Source organism: Neoarius graeffei, chromosome 27 (genome assembly GCF_027579695.1).
Source record: "Neoarius graeffei isolate fNeoGra1 chromosome 27, fNeoGra1.pri, whole genome shotgun sequence".
Classification (NCBI taxonomy): Eukaryota; Metazoa; Chordata; class Actinopteri; order Siluriformes; family Ariidae; genus Neoarius; species Neoarius graeffei.
In genome coordinates, this window is record NC_083595.1 from 29,025,021 (window position 1) to 29,047,416 (window position 22,396).

The window sequence follows — 22,396 nt, forward strand, 5'->3', positions numbered from 1 at the left end:
CACATTTGCAGCTAGAATAGTCATTTACCACATTAGCAATGTATAGAGTGGATTTCTGATTAGTTTAAAGTGATGTTCATTGAAAAGAACAGTGCTTTTCTTTCAAAAATAAGGACATTTCAAAGTGACCCCAAATTTTTGAACGGTAGTGTAATTCTTAATAGTGTAAGCTCATCACACTGATGTGATGCATTTCCACCATGCTGTTTGAGACTTTTGTTGTGGAAAAACCACTTCCTGTACCCGGAAGTTTACTTCACGAGCTTTGTCGTTATCGCTGACAGTTTTGGTTTACATTTGTTTACTTATTGAGCTTCATGTACACGTGTGGCGTGTCGTTTATCCAGTTTGGTTAATTATTTATGCATATTTAAAAAAAAAATAAAAATAATAATTTGGACGAAGCGCGCGCTTATTTAGAGTTAGCACAGAGCGGCTGCGGGTTGAGTGTCAGGAGGAGGATGTCTGGAGGAACCCGGCTAGAAAACGCGAATCCTTTAATTTTTCAGCGGTCTGGAGAAAGACTCCTGACTGCGAGTGAAGAGGACGAAGATGTGACTGATCCCATTGATGACAGAGAAATCTTCGATATCCTTTCTTTCTATCTCCCAAAACAAGCCAGAGTGCTAACTTAGCTTAATGCTAAAAACAGCAGTGCATTATCTGTAGTAGCTTTTTAATTCTGTCGAGTTATTTAAACTAAAACATTCTATCAACACTGATGGCAGGTCAGATAGCAAAGGTTTGCATCTCAAAATCACTCTTTAATTAGGTCACTGCAGGAGTATAACAGGTTCTACACTATGTAGTGCACTCCGTGTCTAATAGACAGCAATTTGAGATACAGCTCGATGTGTTTCCGCTCACTGAGCGTTAATTCACACAGCAGCATCACAGCAGGGGCTCAGGAATTTAACGGAATATGCTAATGCATCGCCTCTAGTGATGGGAATTTCGGCTCTTTTTCGGGAGCCGGCTCTTTTGGCTCTTCTTACTATAAGGAGCCGACTCTTTCGGCTCCCAAACGGCTCCTGAGATTTTATTTTTGATTTAATTGCTGCAATTAACTAGTTAATTAATTACATTATTATTTATTTTATCAATAGGATGTTTTCCATTTTATTTTAGTTTTTGTAGCCATTGTAAAGCTTTGTAAAGTATAGCAGTGTAACAATGTTCTAGCTATAGAAATAAAACTTACTTACCAATTAATAAATTATTTTCTCACAAACATAATGCAAAACTGTGTTATATTACCAATATAAAATACACAGAAGACATCAACTGTTTATCCTTTATGGCTTTATTTCACACTCGACTTTGAACAAAATGCCACAAAATAAATTATGAAGTATAAATCAGGCCTAAGAAACTATGAAGCAAAGTTGGAAATTATTTTAACAAACACAGAACAATGTGCAACAAAATATTTTATTAAATAAAATATTAAATAAGTATATAAAATAAGTATAAAAAGTATAAAGTACAATGAACAAAGAAGTAAAAATTACGAAGAAGTGTCAATAACAAAAAACTATTTACATTAAGGCTACACAAACTCCCAGAATAAGTCTTTAGTGGAGATTGGCATTGAGGAAAACCAAGTGTCTCAGCTTGGAAGGGCTGATTCTATTTCTCCTCTCAGTTATAATCTGTCCTGCTTTTGAAAAGATCCTCTCTGAGGGGACAGATGTTGCCACTATACACATCCTCCGTGCCATCACGTGTGTAAGCCGTGGATAGAGTGCAGCCTTGGTCTCCCACCAGCTTAGTGGGTCTGCGTTTCACTGTAACAGGGGCTCCTCAAGATAGGACCGTACTTCCATTATGGAATCTGCCGTGGGATTCCTGCTTGCAGTGTCTCCACTGGCCCGCTCTTCAAAAAACCTCCACACAGCAGATGCTGGCTCCTCCGGCACATCCTCTGCTGCTGCTTCTCCCTCTTGGCCCCCTTGTAGTGACTGGCCAATTCTTGCAGCTGCTGTGGTTATTCTTTGAAGAGCTTCATCGAGTGCTCTGCTGTCGTTAAACGCCACTTTTTTGTAACGGGGGTCGAGGACGGTGGTTTCAGACAGAACAGTGTTCTATTCCATTCTGTGGAACTTTCTGTCCATGGAAGCAGAGAGAGACTGCAATAGCTCCTTCACGATCTCTGTGGAAATCTGGGTCTGGTGCTCTGCTGTCACTCTCTGCAAACCCCTGCACAGTATTAACATCTTAGAGGCTGTAACAAACCTGAAATGAAAAAAGAGGTGTCAGGATATTTTTATTTCATTAGCAATATTATTTTCAGTCATTTCTAATCTGCATGTCATCCCAAGAACTATGTTATTCATTTACCAATATTATTCTCAGTCATTTGTAATCATTTGTAATCTTCTTGTCATACTAATAATATACATACTAAGTGTGTATTACATCACACTTAGCTGGCGCTTTTTTACAAAGCGACTCGCCATTATATGTCTCTCTCTCTCTCTCTCTCTCTCTGAGGCACCTAAGGAAAAAAAACTAATTCGCCTCCCCAACTCGGCTCCCACCGAAGAGCCGGCTCCCGTCGTTCACTTCAAAGAGCCGGCTCTTTGAACCGGATCGTTCGCGACCGACACATCACTAATCGCCTCAGTAAGGGAAAGTGTTCATTATAGCTAAAAATTAACATTGCTACACTATAATAAAGCATATTCATGCTTCCACGTGTAGTTTCTCTTAAAAAGAGAGATCAATATGGAGGACAATTAAAAGACCGAGTTTAAAATACAAACCAAAACACCATAATAAAACAAGCAAACATGGGACAGTGATGTAGAAAAATAGAAATGGATAAAAATTTTTGATATTGCTACTGTCTTGTTTGCATCTATCTATCCATCCATCCTGTCTTGCAAAAGTATTCATCCCCCTTGGTGTTTTGTCACATTACAAGCTGGAATTAAAATGGATTTTTGGAGTGTTAGTACCATTTGATTTACACAACATGCCTACCATTTTAAAGGTGCAAATAGTTTATTTTTTAAATTGTGACACAAACAATAATTAAGATGAAAAAACAGAAATCTGGAGCGTGCATAAGTATTCACCCTCACCCAAAGTCAATACTTTGTAGAGCCACCTATTGCTGCAAGTCTCTTGGGGTCTGTCTCTATTAGCTTAGCACATCGAGCCACTGGGATTTTTGCCCATTCTTCAAGGCAAAACTGCTCCAGCTCCTTCAAGTTAGATGGGTTTACAGCAATCTTCAAGTTATGCCACAGATTCTCAATTGGATTGAGGTCTGGGCTTTGATTAGGCCATTCCAAGACATTTAAATGTTTCCCTTTAAACCACTCCAGTGTAGCTTTAGAAAATCCTGACCAGCTTTCCTGTCCTTACAGTTGAAAAACCACCACCACCATGCTTCACTGTAGGGATGGTGTTCTCAGGGTATTGGGTTTGTGCCACATATGGCATTTCCCATGATGGCCAAAAAGTTCAATTTTAGTTTCATCTGTCCAGAGAATCTCCTTCCATGTGTTTGGGGAGTCTGCTACAGTGGTGCTTGAAAGTTTGTGAACCCTTTAGAATTTTCTATATTTCTGCATAAATATGACCTAACACATCAACATATTTTCACACAAGTCCTAAAAATAGATAAAGAGATCCCAATTAAACAAATGAGACAAAAATATTATACTTGGTCATTTATTTATTGAGGAACATGATCCAATATTACATATCTATGAGTGGCAAAAGTATGTGAACCTTTGCTTTCAGTATCTGGTGTGACCCCCTTGTGCAGCAATAACTGCAACTAAATGTTTCCTGTAACTGTTGATCAGTCCAGCACACCGGCTGGGAGGAATTTTAGCCATTCCTCCATACAGAACAGCTTCAACTCTGGGATGTTGGTGGGTTTCCTCACATGAACTGCTTGCTTCAGGTCCTTCTACAACATTTCAATTGGACTAAGGTCAGGAGTTTGACTTGGCCATTCCAAAACATTAACTTTATTCTTCTTTAACCATTCTTTGGTAGAACGACTTGTGTGCTTAGGGTCGTTGTCTTGCTGCATGACCCACCTTCTCTTGAGATTCAGTTCATGGACAGATGTCCTGACATTTTTCCTTTAGAGTTCACTGGTATAATTCAGAATTAATTGTTCCATCAATGATGACAAGCCATCCTGGCCCAGATGCAGCAAAACAGGCCCAAACCATGATACTACCACCACCATATTTTACAGATCGGATAAGGTTCTTATGCTGGAATGCAGTGTTTTCCTTTCTCCAAACATAATGCTTCTCATTTAAACCAAAAAGTTCTATTTTGGTCTCATCCATCCACAAAACATTTTTCCAATAGCCTTCTGGCTTGTCCACATGATCTTTAGCAAACTGCAGATGAACAGCAATGTTCTTTTTGGAGAGCAATGGCTTTCTCCTTGCAACCTTGCCATGCACACCATTGATGTTCAGTGTTCTCCTGATGGTGGACTCATGAACATTAACATTAGCCAATGTGAGAGAGGCCTTCAGTTGCTTAGAAGTTACCCTGGGGCCCTTTGTGATCTCGCCGACTATTGTGATCTTTGTTGATCGACCACTCCTGGGGAGGGTAACAATGGTCTTGAATTTCCTCCATTTGTACACAGTCTGTCTGACCATGGATTGGTGGAGTTAAAACTCTTTAGAGATGGTTTGGTAACCTTTTCCAGCCTGATGAGCATCAACAAGGCTTTTTCTGAGGTCCTCAGAAATCTCCTTTGTTCGTGCCATGATACACTTCCACAAACATGTGTTGTGAAGATCAGACTTTGATAGATCCCTGTTCTTTAAATAAAACAGGGTGCCCACTCACACCTGATTGTCATCCCATTGATTGAAAACACCTGGCTTTAATTTCACCTTCAAATTAACTGCTACTCCTAGAGGTTCACATACTTTTGCCACTCACAGATATGTAATATTGGATCATTTTCCTCAATAAATAAATGACCAAGTATAATATTTTTGTCTCATTTGTTGAACTGGGTTCTCTTTATCTACTTTTAGGACTTGTGTGAAAATTTGATGTTGTTTTAGGTCCTATTTATGCAGAAATATGGAAAATTCTAAAGGGTTCACAAACTTTCAAGCACCACTGTAGACGCTGTTGAGCAAACTCCAAAAGCAATGGCTTTTTTTCTGGCCACTCTTCCATAAAGCGCCGCTCTGTGGAGCGTACAGCTTAAAGTGGTCCTATGGACAGATACTCCCATCTCCGCTGTGGATCTTTGCAGCTCCTTCAGTGTTATCTTTGGAGTCTTTGTGGCATCTCTGATTAATGCCCTTCTTGCCTGGTCTGAGTTTTGGTGGGTGGCCTTCTCTCGTCAGGTTTGTAGTGATGCCATATTCTTTCCATTTTGCTGTAATGGATTTAATGGTGTTCCCTGGGATATTCAAAGTTTGGGATATTTTTTATAACCCAACCCTGATCTATACTTCTCCACAACTTTTGTCTCTGACCTTTTTGAAGGCTTCTTGGTTTTCCTGTTGCTTGCTTAGTAGTGTTGCAGAGTCAGGGTCCTTCCAGAACAGGTTGATTTATACAGACATCATGTGACACTTTGATTGGACACAGGTGGGTCTTAATCAACTAATTATGTGACTTATGAAGTGAATTGGTTGGACCAGCTCTTGTTTAGGGGATTCATACGAAAGGGGGTGAAAACCTATGCACACTCCAGATTTCTGTTTTTCTTTCATCTTAATTATTGTTTGTGTCACAATAAAAATACAATTTGCACCTTTAAAGTGGTAGGCATGTTGTGTAAGTCAAATGGTGCTAACCCTCCAAAAATCCATTTTAATTCCAGCTTGTAATGTGACAAAACAGGACAAACACCAAGGGGGATGAATACTTTTGCAACACACTCTATCATGACCGTAGCCAGCTATGAGGCCACTGAGGTCCAGACCTCGGTCATTTTTAAGAGCTGAAAATACATTTGTATGCTAAATATTCAACTGGATAAAAAAATAAAGAATAACATTAAAACATCTCCGTAAAAAGTGCATCGTTAGTTATGTTAAACGTTGATTCTGTCTTCTGTGTCTGTTTCGTGTGCGCGGCTCTGAGACCAAGAACACAAAAGTGAATGAGTGCGCGACTCGGCGGAGGGAACGCAGTGCAGTAGACACAGGTTTTTCATGGTAACCATCAGCGCACTTTCATGAAGCTGTTAAATTAACATTTTCGAAGCAGTGCAGTTGTAGCCTACCTTGTTTGAGATTTTAAAAAGAAATCATTCGATAAGCCAAAGCAATAGAGTGGAAAGTTTCAACTTATGTTTGCCTTGGGCCAGATCAAACCATTAAACAAGCTTAAATTATTCTTACTCTTGCCACATACATGACTTTTTTTTTTTCAAAACTGATGATATTCAGTTCAAACACCATTAAAAGTAATTTCAGGAATAGATCTCTTGTGTGACATGTAATTCACCCTTCTCAGATTTAAATATGTTGTAAATTTTTCAGTGCGCACTTTGCGCACGCATCACGCACCTCAGTGATTTTAAAAAGCTGCCTGTGGCCCTGCACTCTATCTAGCTATCTGTCTTTGTCTATTTACAGTCAATTATGAAACTTGTCACTGTCCAAATACTTATGGACCTGACTGTCCCTCAGATTAAGCTTCCCTGCTGTTAAATCCCTTAATGCCCAGCATCTAAATGATTATTATTAATACAGAATGTCATCAATAGGTGTAATGCCATTTCCACCTTAAGCAGATGATCACAGGTTCTATTTTATACTTTCAATTCATTATCAGTCCACATATATTAAACCTTAACGTAATGCTTACATCACATTAGGTCCATCAATGATCCTGAGCACCCGCTGTCCCTTGAGGAGTTAAATGTCGTCGAGCAAGTGCGTGTGAAAGTGAGTTTATTCGGATCATTATCTTAAGGATTGGATTACATTCCTGCTGACATACGTTATTCTACTGTAGAAAATGCAAAATGAAAGGGTAAAGCAATCAGAAAACTCCTGTTTCAAAGAGACTTTACATTTCAGGTGAATGACCAGGATAGCACAGTGTCTGTGGAGTTCACACCAACCATCCCTCACTGTAGCATGGCTACTCTCATCGGTCTGTCTATCAAAGTCAAGCTACTGCGCTCACTGCCTGACAGGTTTAAGGTACATCCAATGGTTGAGCTATTTTTTAAGATCGAAGATTTTGTTATTGATCTTTCTAGTGGTATTCATGTGTTGTATCGGTGTCTGTAGATTGACGTCCACATCACGCCAGGAACGCATGCTTCAGAAGATGCAGGTACGTCAGCACTGCCTCAGTGTAAAACGCTGCAGACTTTCCTTATTATGTGCTCTGTGTTTGTATGGTGAGCATCCAGGCAAGTGCTGATAAATCAGTTATACACTGATCAGCCATAACATTAAAACCACTTACAGGTGAAGTGTATAACATTGATTATCTCATTATAATGGCACCTATCAAGCGGTGGGATATATTAGGCAGCAAGAGAACAGTCAGTTCTTGAAGTTGATGTGTTGGAAGCAGGAAAAATGGGCAAGTGTAAGGATCTGAGTGACTTTGATCAGGGCCAATTTGTGATGGCAAGATGACTGGGTCTGAACATCTCCAAAATGGCACATCTTGTGGGGTGTTTCCGGTATGCAGTGGTTAGTACCTACCAAAAGTGGTCCAAGGAAGTATAACCGGTGAATCGGTCACAGGTTCATGGGTGTCGAAGGCTAATTGACTGATTCGCATGGGGCACGAAGGCTAGCCCGTATGGTCCAATCCCACAGAAGAGCTACTGTAGCATAAACTACTGAAAAGGTTAACACTGGCTAAAACAAAGTTGTCTTCACCTGTCAGTGGTTTTAATATTATGGCTGATCAGTGTATAAAGTAACACAAAATTATACACAGGATAATGATATACACTGCAAAAGACTGTCACTAACCCTGCATTACATTCAGAAGGAAAAGATAAGAACCTTGGTCTGTACCCGATAATTAATATTGATGATGAAAAGAGGTTACAGAAATCCAAAATCACTGTGCATTTGTTGATAATGAAATATCAATTTACCTGTTTACTTTTAATTCACAGTATGATAGAATAATATTATAATATTAATAGGAAATCTATTAGATTTATTTCGCATTTTATATATACAGTGCCTTGCAAAAGTATTCATCCCCCTTGGTGTTTGTCCTGCTTTGTCACATTACAAACTGGAATTTAAATGGATTTTGGGGGGTTAGCACAATTTGATTTACACAACATGCCTACCACTTTAAAGGTGCACTTTTTTTTGTGACAATTAAGATGAAAAAACAGAACTCTGGAGTGTGCATAGGTATTCACCCCCTTTCGTATGAATCCCCTAAATAAGAGCTGGTCCAACCAATTCACATTAGTTGATTAAACCTGTGTGCAATCAAAGTGTCACATGATCTTTCACAAGATGTCTGTATAATGATTTATACAGACATCTTGTGAAAGATCATGTGACACTTTGATCTGTTCTGGAAGGACCCTGACTCTGCAACACTACTAAGCAAGCAACATGAAAACCAAGGAGCCTCCAAACAGGTCAGAGACAAAGTTGTGGAGAAGTATAGACCAGGGTTGAGTCATAAAAAATATCCCAAACTTTGAATATCCCAGGGAGCGCCATTAAATCCATTATAGCAAAATGCAAAGAATATGGCACCACTACAAACCTGACAAGAGAAGGCCGCTCACCAAAACTCACAGACTGGGCAAGGAGGGCATTAATCAGAGATGGCAACAAAGACACCAACGATAACCCTGAGGGAGCTGCAGAGATGGGAGTATCCGTCTATAGGACCACTTTAATCCATACAATCCAGAGTGGGGCTTTATGGAAGAGTGGCCAGAAAAAGTCAGTCATCGCTTAAAAAAAAAAACCCACCACATTTGGAGTTTACTCAATAGTGTGTGGCAAACTCCCCAAACACATGGATGATTCTCTGGTCAAATGAGACAAAAATGGAACGTTCTGGCCATCATGGGAAATGCCATGTGTGGCACAAACCCAACACCCTGAGAACACCATCCCGACAGTGAAGCATGGTGGTGGTGGTTTTTCATCTGCAGAGACAGGAAAGCTGGTCAGGATTTTCTAAAGCTACACTGGAGTGGTTTAAAGGGAAACATTTAAAATGCCTTGGAATGGCCTATTCAAAGCCCAGACCTCAATCCAATTGAGAATCTGTGGCATAACTTGAAGATTGCTGTACACCAACGCAACCCATCTAACTTGGAGTTGGAGCAGTTTTGCCTTGAGGAATGGGCAAAAATCCCAGTGGCTAGATGTGCTAAGCTAATAGAGACAGACCCCAAGAGACTTGCAGCTGTAATTGCAGCAAAAGGTGGCTCTACAAAATATTGACTTTTTTTTGGGGGGGGGGGGGGGATACTTATGCACACTTCAGATTTCTGTTTTTTCCATCTTAATTATTGTTTGTGTCACAATAAAAAAAAAGTGCACCTTTAAAATGGTAAGCATGTTGTGTAAATCAAATGGTGCTAACCCTCCCAAAATCCATTTTAATTCCAGCTTGTAATATGACAAAACAGGACAAACACCAAGGGGGATGAATACTTTCGCAAGGCACTACTGTATATAGTCACCCTGCTACTTCTTATCAAACTAAATTATTTAATAGCATTTCATTGCCAGTAAGTTTACTTGGCCTTCTCTTGTTGTTTCCTATTAGTTAATAAGCAGCTCGCAGATAAGGAGAGAGTAGCTGCAGCTTTGGAGAACGCTCATCTTCTGGAGGTCGTCAACCAATGCCTTTCCACAAGACCTGCGTGACCCATTCAGTGTTTGTTTACTGTTCACTGGATTAAACTCCGTCACTCACTTCTCTCAACTCACACACTCGCTAGATTGAACATGCTTGGTAACATTCTTTCTGATATGCTTATGTTAGTTAAGAGCTTGTTGGTCCTGTGCTTTTACTGCGCACAGTCGAAATATAATGCAAAGGAAAAGAAAAACACACATATGCTTGTAACTGCCATGCCATGTTTCATATATTTATAATTAAACAAATGCAAAACAACTTCTTAATGATGGACAAACTGTAATACTAGACATGATCTGTAATTCATTTGAATATTTTCATATTAAACTTTTTATTTTTTAAATAGTAGCCAGTTGGCAGACCCTGTTGCTTTCTGGTGGGGGGAAGAAGGAAAAAAAAAACCCAAACACTTTCCATGTAAAATGTAATTTCAATTATTGGTCCCAGATACCCCTAAAAGAAGAGTAAAGTGAAATATCATTTTAACCTAGAAGAAGCCTTTCTTTGTCACATGTACAGTGTCTTGCAAAAGTATTCATCCCCCTTGGTGTTTGTCCTATTTTATTGCATTACAAGCTGGAATTCAAATGGATTTTTGGAGGGTTAGCACCATTTGATTTACACAACATGCCTACCATTTTAAAGGTGAAAATAGTTTAATTGTTTGTGTCACAATTTGGATGAAAAAACAGAACGCTGGAGTATGCAAAGTTCCCCCCAAAGTCAATACTTTGTAGAGCCACCTTTTGCTGCAATTACAGCTGCAAGTCTCTTGGGCTATGTCTCTATTAGCTTAGCACATCTAGCCACTGGGATTTTTGCCCATTCCTCAAGGCAAAAGTGCACCAACTCCTTCAAGTTAGATGGGTTGCGTTGGTGTACAGCAATCTTCAAGTTATGCCACAGATTCTCAATTGGATTGAGGTCTGGGCTTTGACTAGGCCATTCCAAGACATTTAAATGTTTCCCTTTAAAACAACTCCAGTGTAGCTTTAGCAGTGTGTTTAGGGTCATTCTCCTGCTGGAATGTGAACCTTCGTCCCAGTCTCAAACTTCTGGCCGACTCAAACAGATTTTCCTCCAAAATTACCCTGTATTTAGTGCCATCTATCTTTCCTTCAGTCCTTACCAGCTTTCCTGTCCCTGCAGATGAAAAATATCCCCACAGCATGATGATGATGCCGCCACCACCATGCTCTACTATAGGAATGGTGTTCTCAGGGTGTTGGGTTTGTGCTATACATGGCATTTCCCATGATGGCCCATGATTTATACAGACATCATGTGACACTTTGATTGCACACAGATGGAACTTAATCAACTAATTATGTGACTTATGAAGTGAATTGGTTGGACCAGCTCTTATTTAGGGGTTTCATACGAAAGGGGGTGAATATCTATGCATACTCCAGATTTTTATTTTTTCATCTTCATTGTTGTTTGTGTCACAATAAAAATACAATTTGCACCTTTAAAGTTGTAGGCATGTTGTGTAAATCAAATGGAGCTAACCCTCCAAAAATCCATTTTGATTCCAGCTTGTAATGTGACAAAACCCAAGGGGGATGAATACTTTTGCAAGACACTGGTACATTACCGCACAGTGAAATTCACATTTCACAGCTTGTTAGGAAACTGGGGTCAACCATGATGCAGGATCTCTGGAGCAAATAGGGTTAAGGGCCTTGCTCAAGGGCCTAACAGTGGCAGTTTGAACCCCCAATGTTCTGGTTAGTAACCCACAGGCTTAACCATTGAGCCACCACTGCATTAAAGTGCCTCTAAATGCCCAAACACAGGCTGAGCTGATCAAGCTGGACTGTTTTTACCAGATGATAAGTGCTAGTTAGATGGGAACCGTTTCTGGATTACAGCCACAAAGAAAAACAACACCAGTAAGGCAATTTGAAAATCTCAAAAATGTACTGATCTGGAACATAATTTACAAGTTTCCAAGCTTAACCAACTCAGCCTGCATTTTGACTCATTCAGAGAGAATTAGGTGGGGTTTACATTAGACTGTATCAGCGGATCATCAGATTAACATTTTTAAAACGATTAGTGTGCACACAGCAACGCCAATACACGATTCGCGTGCACATAGCAACGCCAATACATGGATACGCTCGGCTCCGCAGGCATCCTGCGCTCCAAATCACTCCGCCCTGAACAGCGAGTGCCCTCTGGAAGGTGCGCACTCCGGCCCTGCGCAGCTCACAGAGCGCGCGAGTGAAGCGCACGAGCAGTGATTTGGGACTGAGCCGCTGTGTGTGTGATCTCAGTGCATGTCGGGCATGCGTGTCACTTACCACTTGCAAGTGGAAGGATGGCAAGCCTAAAGACAATCATAACTACACAATGGGCAGTATTTGCATCAGTATTTGCAGTATTTTCATACTTTTATACTCTTTAATGAAAGGTGATACAAGGCGGAAGTCCGTGCCGTTTTTCAGCAGTCGCGTCACATGACCAACGCCAGCGAATCAGGAAGGTGGATGTCACAGTGACGTTGTCCAATGACGACGCCAGCTAGAGCTCAGCACAGCGTATCCGCGTATCCGCGTATTCTCAATGTTTACACAGCACCGGACCAGACACGATCTAGATTGAATACGTGGACCCTGGCGGATTCCCGTTTCCCGGCGTTTCCAGGCGTTTTAATGTAAACGGACAGTGCAGCCGCGAAGAAAACGAGACAGATACGGTCTAATGTAAACTTGGCCTTAGTGAGGTCAGATGAGGAGGCCTGGGGTTCAGTCAGTGATCTAGTTGCTCCCAGAGGTGTTCAGAGGGGGTTATGGTCATTCCTCAGTGCAGGCCACTCAAGTTCTTTGAATCTAACCTTGGCAAATCATGTCTTCATTGACCTCGCTTTATGCACAGGGACATTGTCATGTTGAAAACGGTTTGGGCCTTCTAGTTCCAGTGAAGGGAAATCTTAAAGCCACAGCATACGAAGACATTCTACACAACTCTGTGCTTTCAACTTTGTGGCAACAGTTTGGGGAAGAACCACATGTGGGTGTGATGGTCAGGTGTCTACATACTTTTGGCTACACAGTGTATTTTGTATTGGCTGTTTCAAGCATAGGTAGGCTAGGGTGCATCAGTTGCCCCCTAAAAATGAAAAGTTCCTCCGATCATGATGCATTTTTGTTTTTATGTTCCTTTTGGTAAGAAAACACACTGGGTGAAATATTTTGACAAAATTCAAAAGTTTAATGGTGGCACCAGGAGCTCAAAGTTATGGAAAAAGCTGCTATTTTATGACTTTTATGACAAAATTTCGATCACTTTTCATGAAACATTATGGCACCTTATAGAGTATACCAAATATCTTAGATACACATTTTTAGTACATATTCTAAATATATTATCAAGCACAGTTTGAGTTTTAGCTGCTCATTGAATCATTGTTCAACTACTTTTAAACAATACAAATGTATTATGAATCACATTAACGCTTCTCAATCCCTTGCAAAGGTTCTTAACATGATCTCTGGCTCACAAGAAATCAATAAATGGAGTCCAACATTGTGATTCAAACCTTACGCGAAAACATAAAATAAGCGTTTTTTGGCAAAAAAAATGAACCTCATGGTGCCACCATTAGACTTCTGAATATGGTCAAAAATTTTTACAGGATGTCTTTATTGGTGAAAAGGAACACCCAAACAAAAATGCATCAGGTTTTATGAAAGTGAGGGCAACTGATGCACCCTAAGGTAGGCCTGATTATTTCAGATTCACTGTACAGAATGTATCAACAATACAATGTCATTTTTAAATAAAGATATGTATTAAATTCTACTTTAAGTATTACTTGTATGGCTTTTATTGTATGATCTATAACTTTTAGGCACCTAAAAATATGGACAGTTTAGAGCACGATAAGATGAGTAAATCAGCAACTTCTGTGTGGTAGTTTGATATTAAATAATAAAATTTATCAGCGAAATACAGTATCAGGATCGCTCTAAGTGGAACAGTTAAGATTAATAGTATGATAGTCGGCGGCACGGTGGTGTAGTGGTTAGCGCTGTCGCCTCACAGCAAGAAGGTCCGGGTTCGAGCCCCGTGGCCGGCGAGGGCCTTTCTGTGTGGAGTTTGCATGTTCTCCCCGTGTCCGCGTGGGTTTCCTCCGGGTGCTCCGGTTTCCCCCACAGTCCAAAGGCATGCAGGTTAGGTTAACTGGTGACTCTAAATGACCGTAGGTGTGAATGTGAGTGTGAATGGTTGTCTGTGTCTATGTGTCAGCCCTGTGATGACCTGGCGACTTGTCCGGGGTGTACCCCGCCTTTCGCCCATAGTCAGCTGGGATAGGCTCCAGCTTACCTGCGACCCTGTAGAAGGATAAAGCGGCTAGAGATAATGAGATGAGATGAGTATGATAGTCGGCGGCACGGTGGTGTAGTGGTTAGCGCTGTCGCCTCACAGCAAGAAGGTCCGGGTTCGAGCCCCGTGGCCGGCGAGGGCCTTTCTGTGTGGAGTTTGCATGTTCTCCCCGTGTCCGCGTGGGTTTCCTCCGGGTGCTCCGGTTTTCCCCACAGTCCAAAGACATGCAGGTTAGGTTAACTGGTGACTCTAAATGACCGTAGGTGTGAGTGTGAATGGTTGTCTGTGTCTATGTGTCAGCCCTGTGATGACCTGGCGACTTGTCCAGGGTGTACCCCGCCTTTCGCCCATAGTCAGCTGGGATAGGCTCCAGCTTGCCTGCGACCCTGTAGAAGGATAAAGCGGCTAGAGAGTATGATAGTCCTGCTTGATCTACACACAAACACCTTCCCTTATTTTTCCTTGTGCACATAGTGCCACCTAGTGGACAAATTAAATAGGACATGTAGATACACCACAGCACGCATCCTATGTATATATGTGTGTGTACACAATGATGCGTCTTCTTAAGGAGCAGAGTGGCGCAGCGGAAGCGTGCTGGGCCCATAACCCAGAGGTCGATGGATCGAAACCATCCTCTGCTAAGTAGCTTTTACACTGACTAACAATGCCACAATAAAGGATGCTGGTGTTTTATACATCATGTTCGACCAAATAGGCTGTTCTGATGTTGACCTCCAGTACCAGTCAAAAGTTTAGACACCCCAATTCATTCATAGGTGTTTCTGTATTTTGACAATTTTCTACATTGTAGAACAATACTGAAGACATCAAAACTATGAAAAAAACCCATATGGAATTATGTGGTAAAAAAAAAAAACTGTTTAAAAAACAAAAGATGTTTCATATTTTAGATTCTCCAGAAGTAGTCACCTTTTACCTTGATGATGCTTTGTACACTACTGGTATTATCTTCATTAGCTTTATGAGATAGTCACCTGGAATGCTTTTCAATTAACAGGTGTGCCTGTTAATTATTGTCAAGTCAAGTTTATTTCTATAGTGCTTTTAACAATAAACATTGTAGCAAAGCAGCTTTACTGAATTTGAACGACTTAAAATATGAGCTAATTTTATCTCTAATCTATCCCCAATGAGCAAGCCTGTGGCGACGGTGGCAAGGAAAAACTCCCTCAGACGACATGAGAAAGAAAACTCGAGAGGAACCAGACTCAAAAGGGAACCCATCCTCATTTGGGCAACAACAGACAACATGACTATATCATTAACAGTCCTAACATAAAGTCGGCTTCGTTTATGCTATAAACCCCCCATTGACAGAAACCCAAGCGCAAAACCGTTCACGACAACCGTAGTCCCAAAGTCAGCAAGTCAACTGCAGTCCCCAGCCACAAAAGCACCACTGCAAGAGTCCAGAGCGTCCTCCAGGTGCGACCTCCAACTGCCCACATGGGGCCGTCCTCCACAGGAGCGATGCGATGAGGCTCCAACCAGACACAGGGCACCAGGATGGATCAGGCAGGTCCGAGGAGCAGAAGAGGTCAGCATCTCGATCCCAGGACCGACGTAACTCAGAGGGACAGATTTGGGGGTGAGGGAGAGAAAATTAGTGCAATTTCTTGCCATCTTAATTGGTTTGAGATCAAACAATAAATAGTAAATAATAAAAATACAGTAAATAGTCCTATTCTACAACTGTAGTAATCCATATTATATCAAGAACCGCTCAACTAAGTAAAGAGAAACGACATCCATCATTACTTTAAGGCATAAAGTGTCTTTTAGTTAATACAAATAAAGAAAAACATTGAGTGTCCAAACTTTTGACTGGTACTGTATGCAAAGACAGAAAAAGAACAAAACTGAGGTCAAACCAAAATTTGTTTGATGCTCATTACTGCAGTTATATGGTCCATATGTTCTTTTATAGTTTGGATGTCTTCAGTATTGTTCTACAATGTAGAAAATAGTCAAAATACAGAAAAATTTATGAATGAATTAGGACGTCCAAACTTTTGACTGGTACTGTAGGTCAACATCAGAACAGCCTATACAGTATAAAACACCAGCATCCTTTGTTGTGGTATTGTTAGTCAGTGTAAAAGCCACTTAGCAGAGGATGGTTTCGATCCATCGACCTCTGGGTTATGGGCCCAGCACGCTTCCGCTGCGCCACTCTGCTGTCTGAAAACACGCCCTGAAACAGCTTATACAAATATATAGGATGCGTGGTTTGGCGCGCCTAAGTGCTTTATTCAGCGTGTCCACTAGGTGGCACCGTACGAATAAGGAAAACATAAAGGAAGGTGTTTGTGTGAAAATCATGCAGGACTATCATACTTACCTGTTCCACTTAAAGCGATCCTGATAGCTGCCCACTGCTCTGGGTATGTGTGTGCGCGCTCATTGCTCACTTGTGTGTGCTCATTGCTTCAGATGGGTTCAATGCAGAGGAGGAATTTCACTATGCTTAAGTCTGTGCTTGAGTGTATGTGTGATAAATAAAGGGTTCTTGTTCTTCAGTTATACACAGTACCATGCAAAAAATGCTGTAGAGCTAAGATACTTTTAAAAATATAACCACTTAAAAATGTTTCTACAGGGCAGCGCACTGGTTAGCACTGTTGCCTCACAGCAAGAAGGTCCTGGGTTCGAGCCCAGCAGCTGCTGAGGGCCTTTCTGTGTGAGGTTTGCATGTTCTGCGTGGGTTTCCCCCAAAGTCCATGTAGGTTAGGCTAATTGGTGGCTCTAAATTGACCGTAGGTGTGAATGGCTGTTTATTTGGCGACTTGTCCAGGGTGTACCCCACCTCTCACCCATAGTCAGCTGGAATAGGCTCCAGCTTGCCTGCGACCCTGTAGAACAGAATAAGCGGCTACAAATAATGCATGGATGTTTCTACATTTAAAAATACAATAAAAAGCTGAAAACAGTAATAAACGAAACAAAGTCAACATTTGGTGTGAGACGACCCTTTGCTTAAAAAAATTAGCAGCCTCAGGTACAGTTAGTGCAGCTTTATAAAGAAATGAGCTGTAGTTTTCCTGAGTATCTCACAGAATCAACAGTTCTTCTGGACACAGTTCTTCTGGACTGTCACACTTGCTTCTTATTTTTTCAGCAAAACCCAACAGCATTCATTATGTTTTTTCCTGAAAATTGTCTCTTATGTAATATGCTGCTTGCTTTACTGACATACAAACATTTCCCTGTAATATTTAATTTTGTGGTGGAAAACTAATATTTGGAAATCTAAACTGTTTTTGTACTGACTCAATAAAGTCATAAAATAAAAATCGATAGCAAAGTTTGTACTAAAACATTAGGGTGCCTAATACTTTTGCACAGTACTGTATTTTATATGTTGTTGCAGAAATTTTAATGAACTAAGAGGCTGAAATTATTGCATTTGTTCTCTTTTCCCCTCATATAACCTCTTATACCAAATATGTCTTGGCTGTTATAACATTTGGTGGAAACTGTGTATGTTTCATTTGAGGTCAAAGTATTGTTTTATAAGTTAAGTCAGCATTCTGCTTCCGCAATCCCAAATGTTGCTTTTTCTGAACTAATTTGTTCCTTGCTAAATGACCTGTTGTGCCTGTAACCTTGGATTAAGTCAGGAAGACTGAGTTTCTTTATTAGTGACACAGATAATTTGTCCTTCACGAACTGTTCTGTATTACCCAGAAGAAGGCAGCCTGTACCCAATGAAACACTCACTATTTATATCAAGACACAATACTTCCTCACATCAGAGTCCCTGAATGAATTTGTTGCAGATTACCAGTGTTTGAGGTTATGAATCACAGAACTGTTAAACATACCTCACATTAAGGCAAGATACTACAGGTAGAAACACCAGTTTTGGTCACATTGGTATAAGTTGCATTTGTAATGTGTCATTATGATGTACACTCACTGTCCTGTTTATTAATCTTTAATGGGAACACCTGTATAAAATCATAAAATCACGCAGATGCAGGCTAAGAGCTTCAGCTAATGTTCACATCAAACATCAGAATGGGAAAAAAGTGTGGTCTCTATGACTTTAACTGTGGCATGGATGTTGGTGTCAGATGGGCTGGTTTGAGTATTTCTGAAAATGCTGATCTCCTGGGATTTTCACACACATCAGTCTCGAGAGTTTACATGGAATAGTGCAAACAACAACAACAAGTTCTTGTGAGCAAAGGGGCTGCAAGCTGAACCACCTTGTTGATCAGAGAGATCAGTTGAAAATGGAGGATGATCAGATGGGTCTGAGCTGACAGTAAGTCTATAATAAGTACTCTGATAAGCACTCTTTGCAGCCATGGTGATCAGAAAAGCATCTTAGCATGTACAAAATATCAACCTTGAGGTGGCTGGACTACAATAGCACTCCAGTCATCAACCAAGAACAGAAATTGGACATGACCATAGGCACAGACTCACCCAAACTGGATTGTTGAAAATTAGAAAAAAAGTATGATTAAGGCAGTATTTTTAAGGCTCAAATTTGTTCTATATTCCTTAGTAAAGAAGATCCTCATATATATCTGATAATCATTAATAAGCTCCTTACGCAGTTGTAGAGCAAAATCAGAAGCTGCAGCTTGTACTTCATATTAGTACAATGACAAGTCGCTCATTCTCACGTCTCTGATTTTAGCATTAATTACCTCTTTAAAGCTGTGCTATGAAACATACTGCCATAAATGACCTGCTACTTGGAGCTGTGTTTGTATAATTTTCTTCCTTTTTTAACCAGCCTGATCATGTCCATACTCTTGTTTGTAACAATAACCAGCATGGTTACATTAGTCCTACGCACACCTCTCCAACTGCTATGCAAATGAAAGTGTAAAACAGAGAGATCCAAAGCCAGCCGTGAGTCACCTCAGCTAGAGAAGCTTGTTGCCAAGCAGTCCAAGGCACATACAAACATCTCCACTACCCCCACATTCACTTGTGTGTATATCTGTCATGGAAGGACACTGAGAGTAAACCTAAGCTCTCATAAACAGCGGCATGTGCTCTTCTGCACATACAGAGCTGACTGTTCCTCCTGGAAGAAACACAATACCCTTCCCATATTTGCAGCAGAAAAACAGGACACAGGTGGCACCTCCTCAATATCCAACAGGATAAATACAAAACAAAACTAGGTAACAGGAGGTGGGTGAGGAACATAGAAAATTCTGTACTGAAACATTGACGGTCCAACCAAGACCTGAAAAATAAATGGTCAATATTGTGTTTGACCTTTAACCTTTGTGTCCTGAGCCGTAACATTTAATGTAATAATAAGAATAATTTAAAAAATATACCGTTGCACTCTTTTTTTAAAAGTACTAGTATCCTAGTACTTTCAGAAAAAGTACTAGTAGGATTAGTATCCAGGGTTTAACATAGACATGCTATTCCCTGGGCTGGTACTCAGATAGTTACATTTTTGTACCTGCACCTGCAACCAGTGCCACACACTTTCTACCTTACAGAATAATAAATGTACCTGTACCTTTCATAACTAATATCAATGGCAGTAAATTTAAACAAAGCAACACCAATTAAAAATAAATACATTATTCTGCAAGTGACCTCATGCTTATATTAGAACATCGTCATAAAATAATACTTCATTTAATTCCCAAAATTGTTGTGAACATTAATTCCAAGCTGTGTGATGGTAAAGGCTACTGTTTGTCTCAGTGAAAATATTTACAGTGCAAAACCTATTACAGCTGCTGCAGACTCCTTGTTCCTATAACAAAAGTCTTTGTGTATAAACAATACAATTAATCTATGTCTTTTCATACATAAATGAGCAACAATTGCAAAACACTGAAAACTGAGATCTAAACTAGAGGCCTTATTATTGCTGCCCTATAGTTTTCCAGTAAAAATCATTTTGTGATCAGAACAATATGTTTCTGCTGGGAATCACTGGGTTAAAGCACTTGTGTTAAGTGGGCAGTTCAGTGGTTAGCTGCCTCACAGCATATACAGGTCCAATCCTGCTGGTTGATCAGTCCTTTCTGTGTAGAGTTTACACATTCTCCTCATGCATTTCTTCCAGGTGCTTTGGTTCCCTCCCATGACATGAATTAGGGCAACTAGATACTCTAAACTGCCCATTACATTACAGAGCAACATATAACATACCCAGAGCAGCAGTTGGGGGTTAGTTCAAAGGCACTTCAGCTATTCCAGGGAACTGAACCAGCAACCTTTTGATCCCACAGCTGTTTCTCTAACCATTAGGCCATGGCTCACTCGTAGGTAGGAATGTGAATTTTTGTGAATTTCTGTGATAGATTGACAACCCCACCTCTCACCCAATGCCAGCTGGGATTAGCTCCAGCTGATCTGCAAACAATGAATGAATGAATGAACTTGTGTTAAGCAGGTGTTTAGCTGTTGTGAAAAGGTGAGTGATTGGTAGCTGGGGAAAATGGGTCAAAAGATTCATAAAAACAGGATAAACAGCACTTAAGATGAATGAACAATGAATAAAAAGTAAAAATGTTGTCATACCGTCAACATAGGTAGAGTGCAGTTTACAAGATAACCACCAGATGGCAACATTGGACCGTTTTCTCCCGTTACCTGCGCTGAGGTTATAAAGTCATCTTCGGTTTAAAGCTGAATGAATCATCCTGTGTCTATCTGCTGAACAGCTGGATATTAACAGTAGGATGACCACAGCTGACACTGACACAACGTTTATTATAAATATCATTGGTAAGGCTTTAACTGGTAAATCTATAAAATCTCTGCTATCTTGGACATTCAAGTCAATACTTCTTCAGCTTTAATAGTGACAGTGATGACTAATCTCTGTTATACCTGACTGGGTTTGGATTTTTTCTCCATCTACTCATGTTGAAAATATGATTGCATGCCTTTACCAAGACTAAAACCTCCAAATGACCTCCATCACATGGGCTACATTACAAAGCACATATTGCACTAAGAAATATGCTCTGCCATATTTATAGCCATAGGCCTTAGGTTACTATAACTGCATCGGTTGCCTGATATTCCGAGACACTATGAAATATGTTAAAATCATCACTATAGTTCACTCCGGTTATGGCTCCCACCATCTATATACAACAGTAAGCGTTTCTGAATGCACCCAGACCTGCAGCAGGAGGAGGGGAAGAACAGGAAGAGGAGGGAAATCCCCTCTGATGGACCCGTGAGTCTGAATCACGTCTACAGAATATGGAAGGCCAACACATCCAAAAGATCAGCAAAAAAAGCTTTACCACATGAAAAGAAAACAGATTTACATAAAATGAAACTATAGCCTATGTAAATATCCTGAATTGTGACTATGACACATACCCTATTTTGTGTTGATTCTATGCCAAAATGTTCACACACTGTATGTACAGTGGGATGTAAATGTCTGAGGCCACACTGAAAATATGGGATTTTTAAAATTTGAAACTGGAAATAAACAGAAAGTTTTAGAATTTTGAAAATTCTAAATCAATCAAACAAACAAAAAAGGAAATGCGCAACTTCTTGTCTATTCAATATTCAAGATGCTTCACAATTTCTAGGTCACTATCTCACTTTGTGACATTGACCACATTATCTTCTTTGTACAAAAGGTCAGATTTTCCACAAGTCTTATTCCTTCTATTGAAGCACATGTTCTGGTGACATCCATCCATTATCTCTAGCCGCTTATCCTGTACGGGGTCGCAGGCAAGCTGGAGCCTATCCCAGCTGACTATGGGCGATAGGCGGGGTACACCCTAGACAAGTCACCAGATCATTGCAGGGCTGATACATAGACACAAACAACCATTCACACTCACATTCACACCTACGGTCAATTTAGAGCCACCAGTTAGCCTAACCTGCATGCCTTTGGACTGTAGGGGAAACCCGGAGCACCCGGAGGAAACCCATGCAGACACAGGGAGAACATGCAAACTCCACACAGAAAGGCCCTCGCCGGTCACTGGGCTCAAACCCCAGGACCTTCTTGCTGTGAGGTGACAGTGCTAACCACTACACCACCGTGCTGTCCGTTCTGGTGACATACCATTAGATTTGATCTAACATGGATCATTAGGTTTTACACAGACTTGTGGAGTCTGTATCAGCTTGAGTGCATGCTGTCATTAAAGCAAAAAGAAAAAGGGGGGGGGTACCAAATACAAAGACGTTCTGAAATTTTTAAGATTCTACTTTTCACTCA

General features: G+C 40.5%; 1 protein-coding gene and 2 non-coding genes across 3 annotated transcripts; 2 read left to right on the top strand and 1 right to left on the bottom strand.

Moving 5' to 3' along the window:
* The first annotated feature begins 236 nt into the window (after nt 1-236).
* Nucleotides 237-10,185, top strand: ciao2b (cytosolic iron-sulfur assembly component 2B). Its single transcript, XM_060911236.1, has 5 exons — nt 237-593; nt 6,831-6,905; nt 7,041-7,166; nt 7,257-7,302; nt 9,745-10,185. Exons 1-5 carry the CDS (start codon nt 462-464, stop codon nt 9,843-9,845), a joined length of 480 nt encoding a protein of 159 aa, XP_060767219.1. The 5' UTR covers nt 237-461; the 3' UTR covers nt 9,846-10,185.
* Nucleotides 10,186-14,744: 4,559 nt separating this feature from the next.
* On the top strand, nt 14,745-14,816 carry trnam-cau (transfer RNA methionine (anticodon CAU)). The gene has a single exon. It is a non-coding gene; the product is annotated as a tRNA-Met (tRNA).
* Nucleotides 14,817-16,303: 1,487 nt separating this feature from the next.
* Nucleotides 16,304-16,375, bottom strand: trnam-cau (transfer RNA methionine (anticodon CAU)). Its single transcript has one exon. It is a non-coding gene; the product is annotated as a tRNA-Met (tRNA).
* Between the last annotated feature and the right edge of the window lie 6,021 nt (nt 16,376-22,396).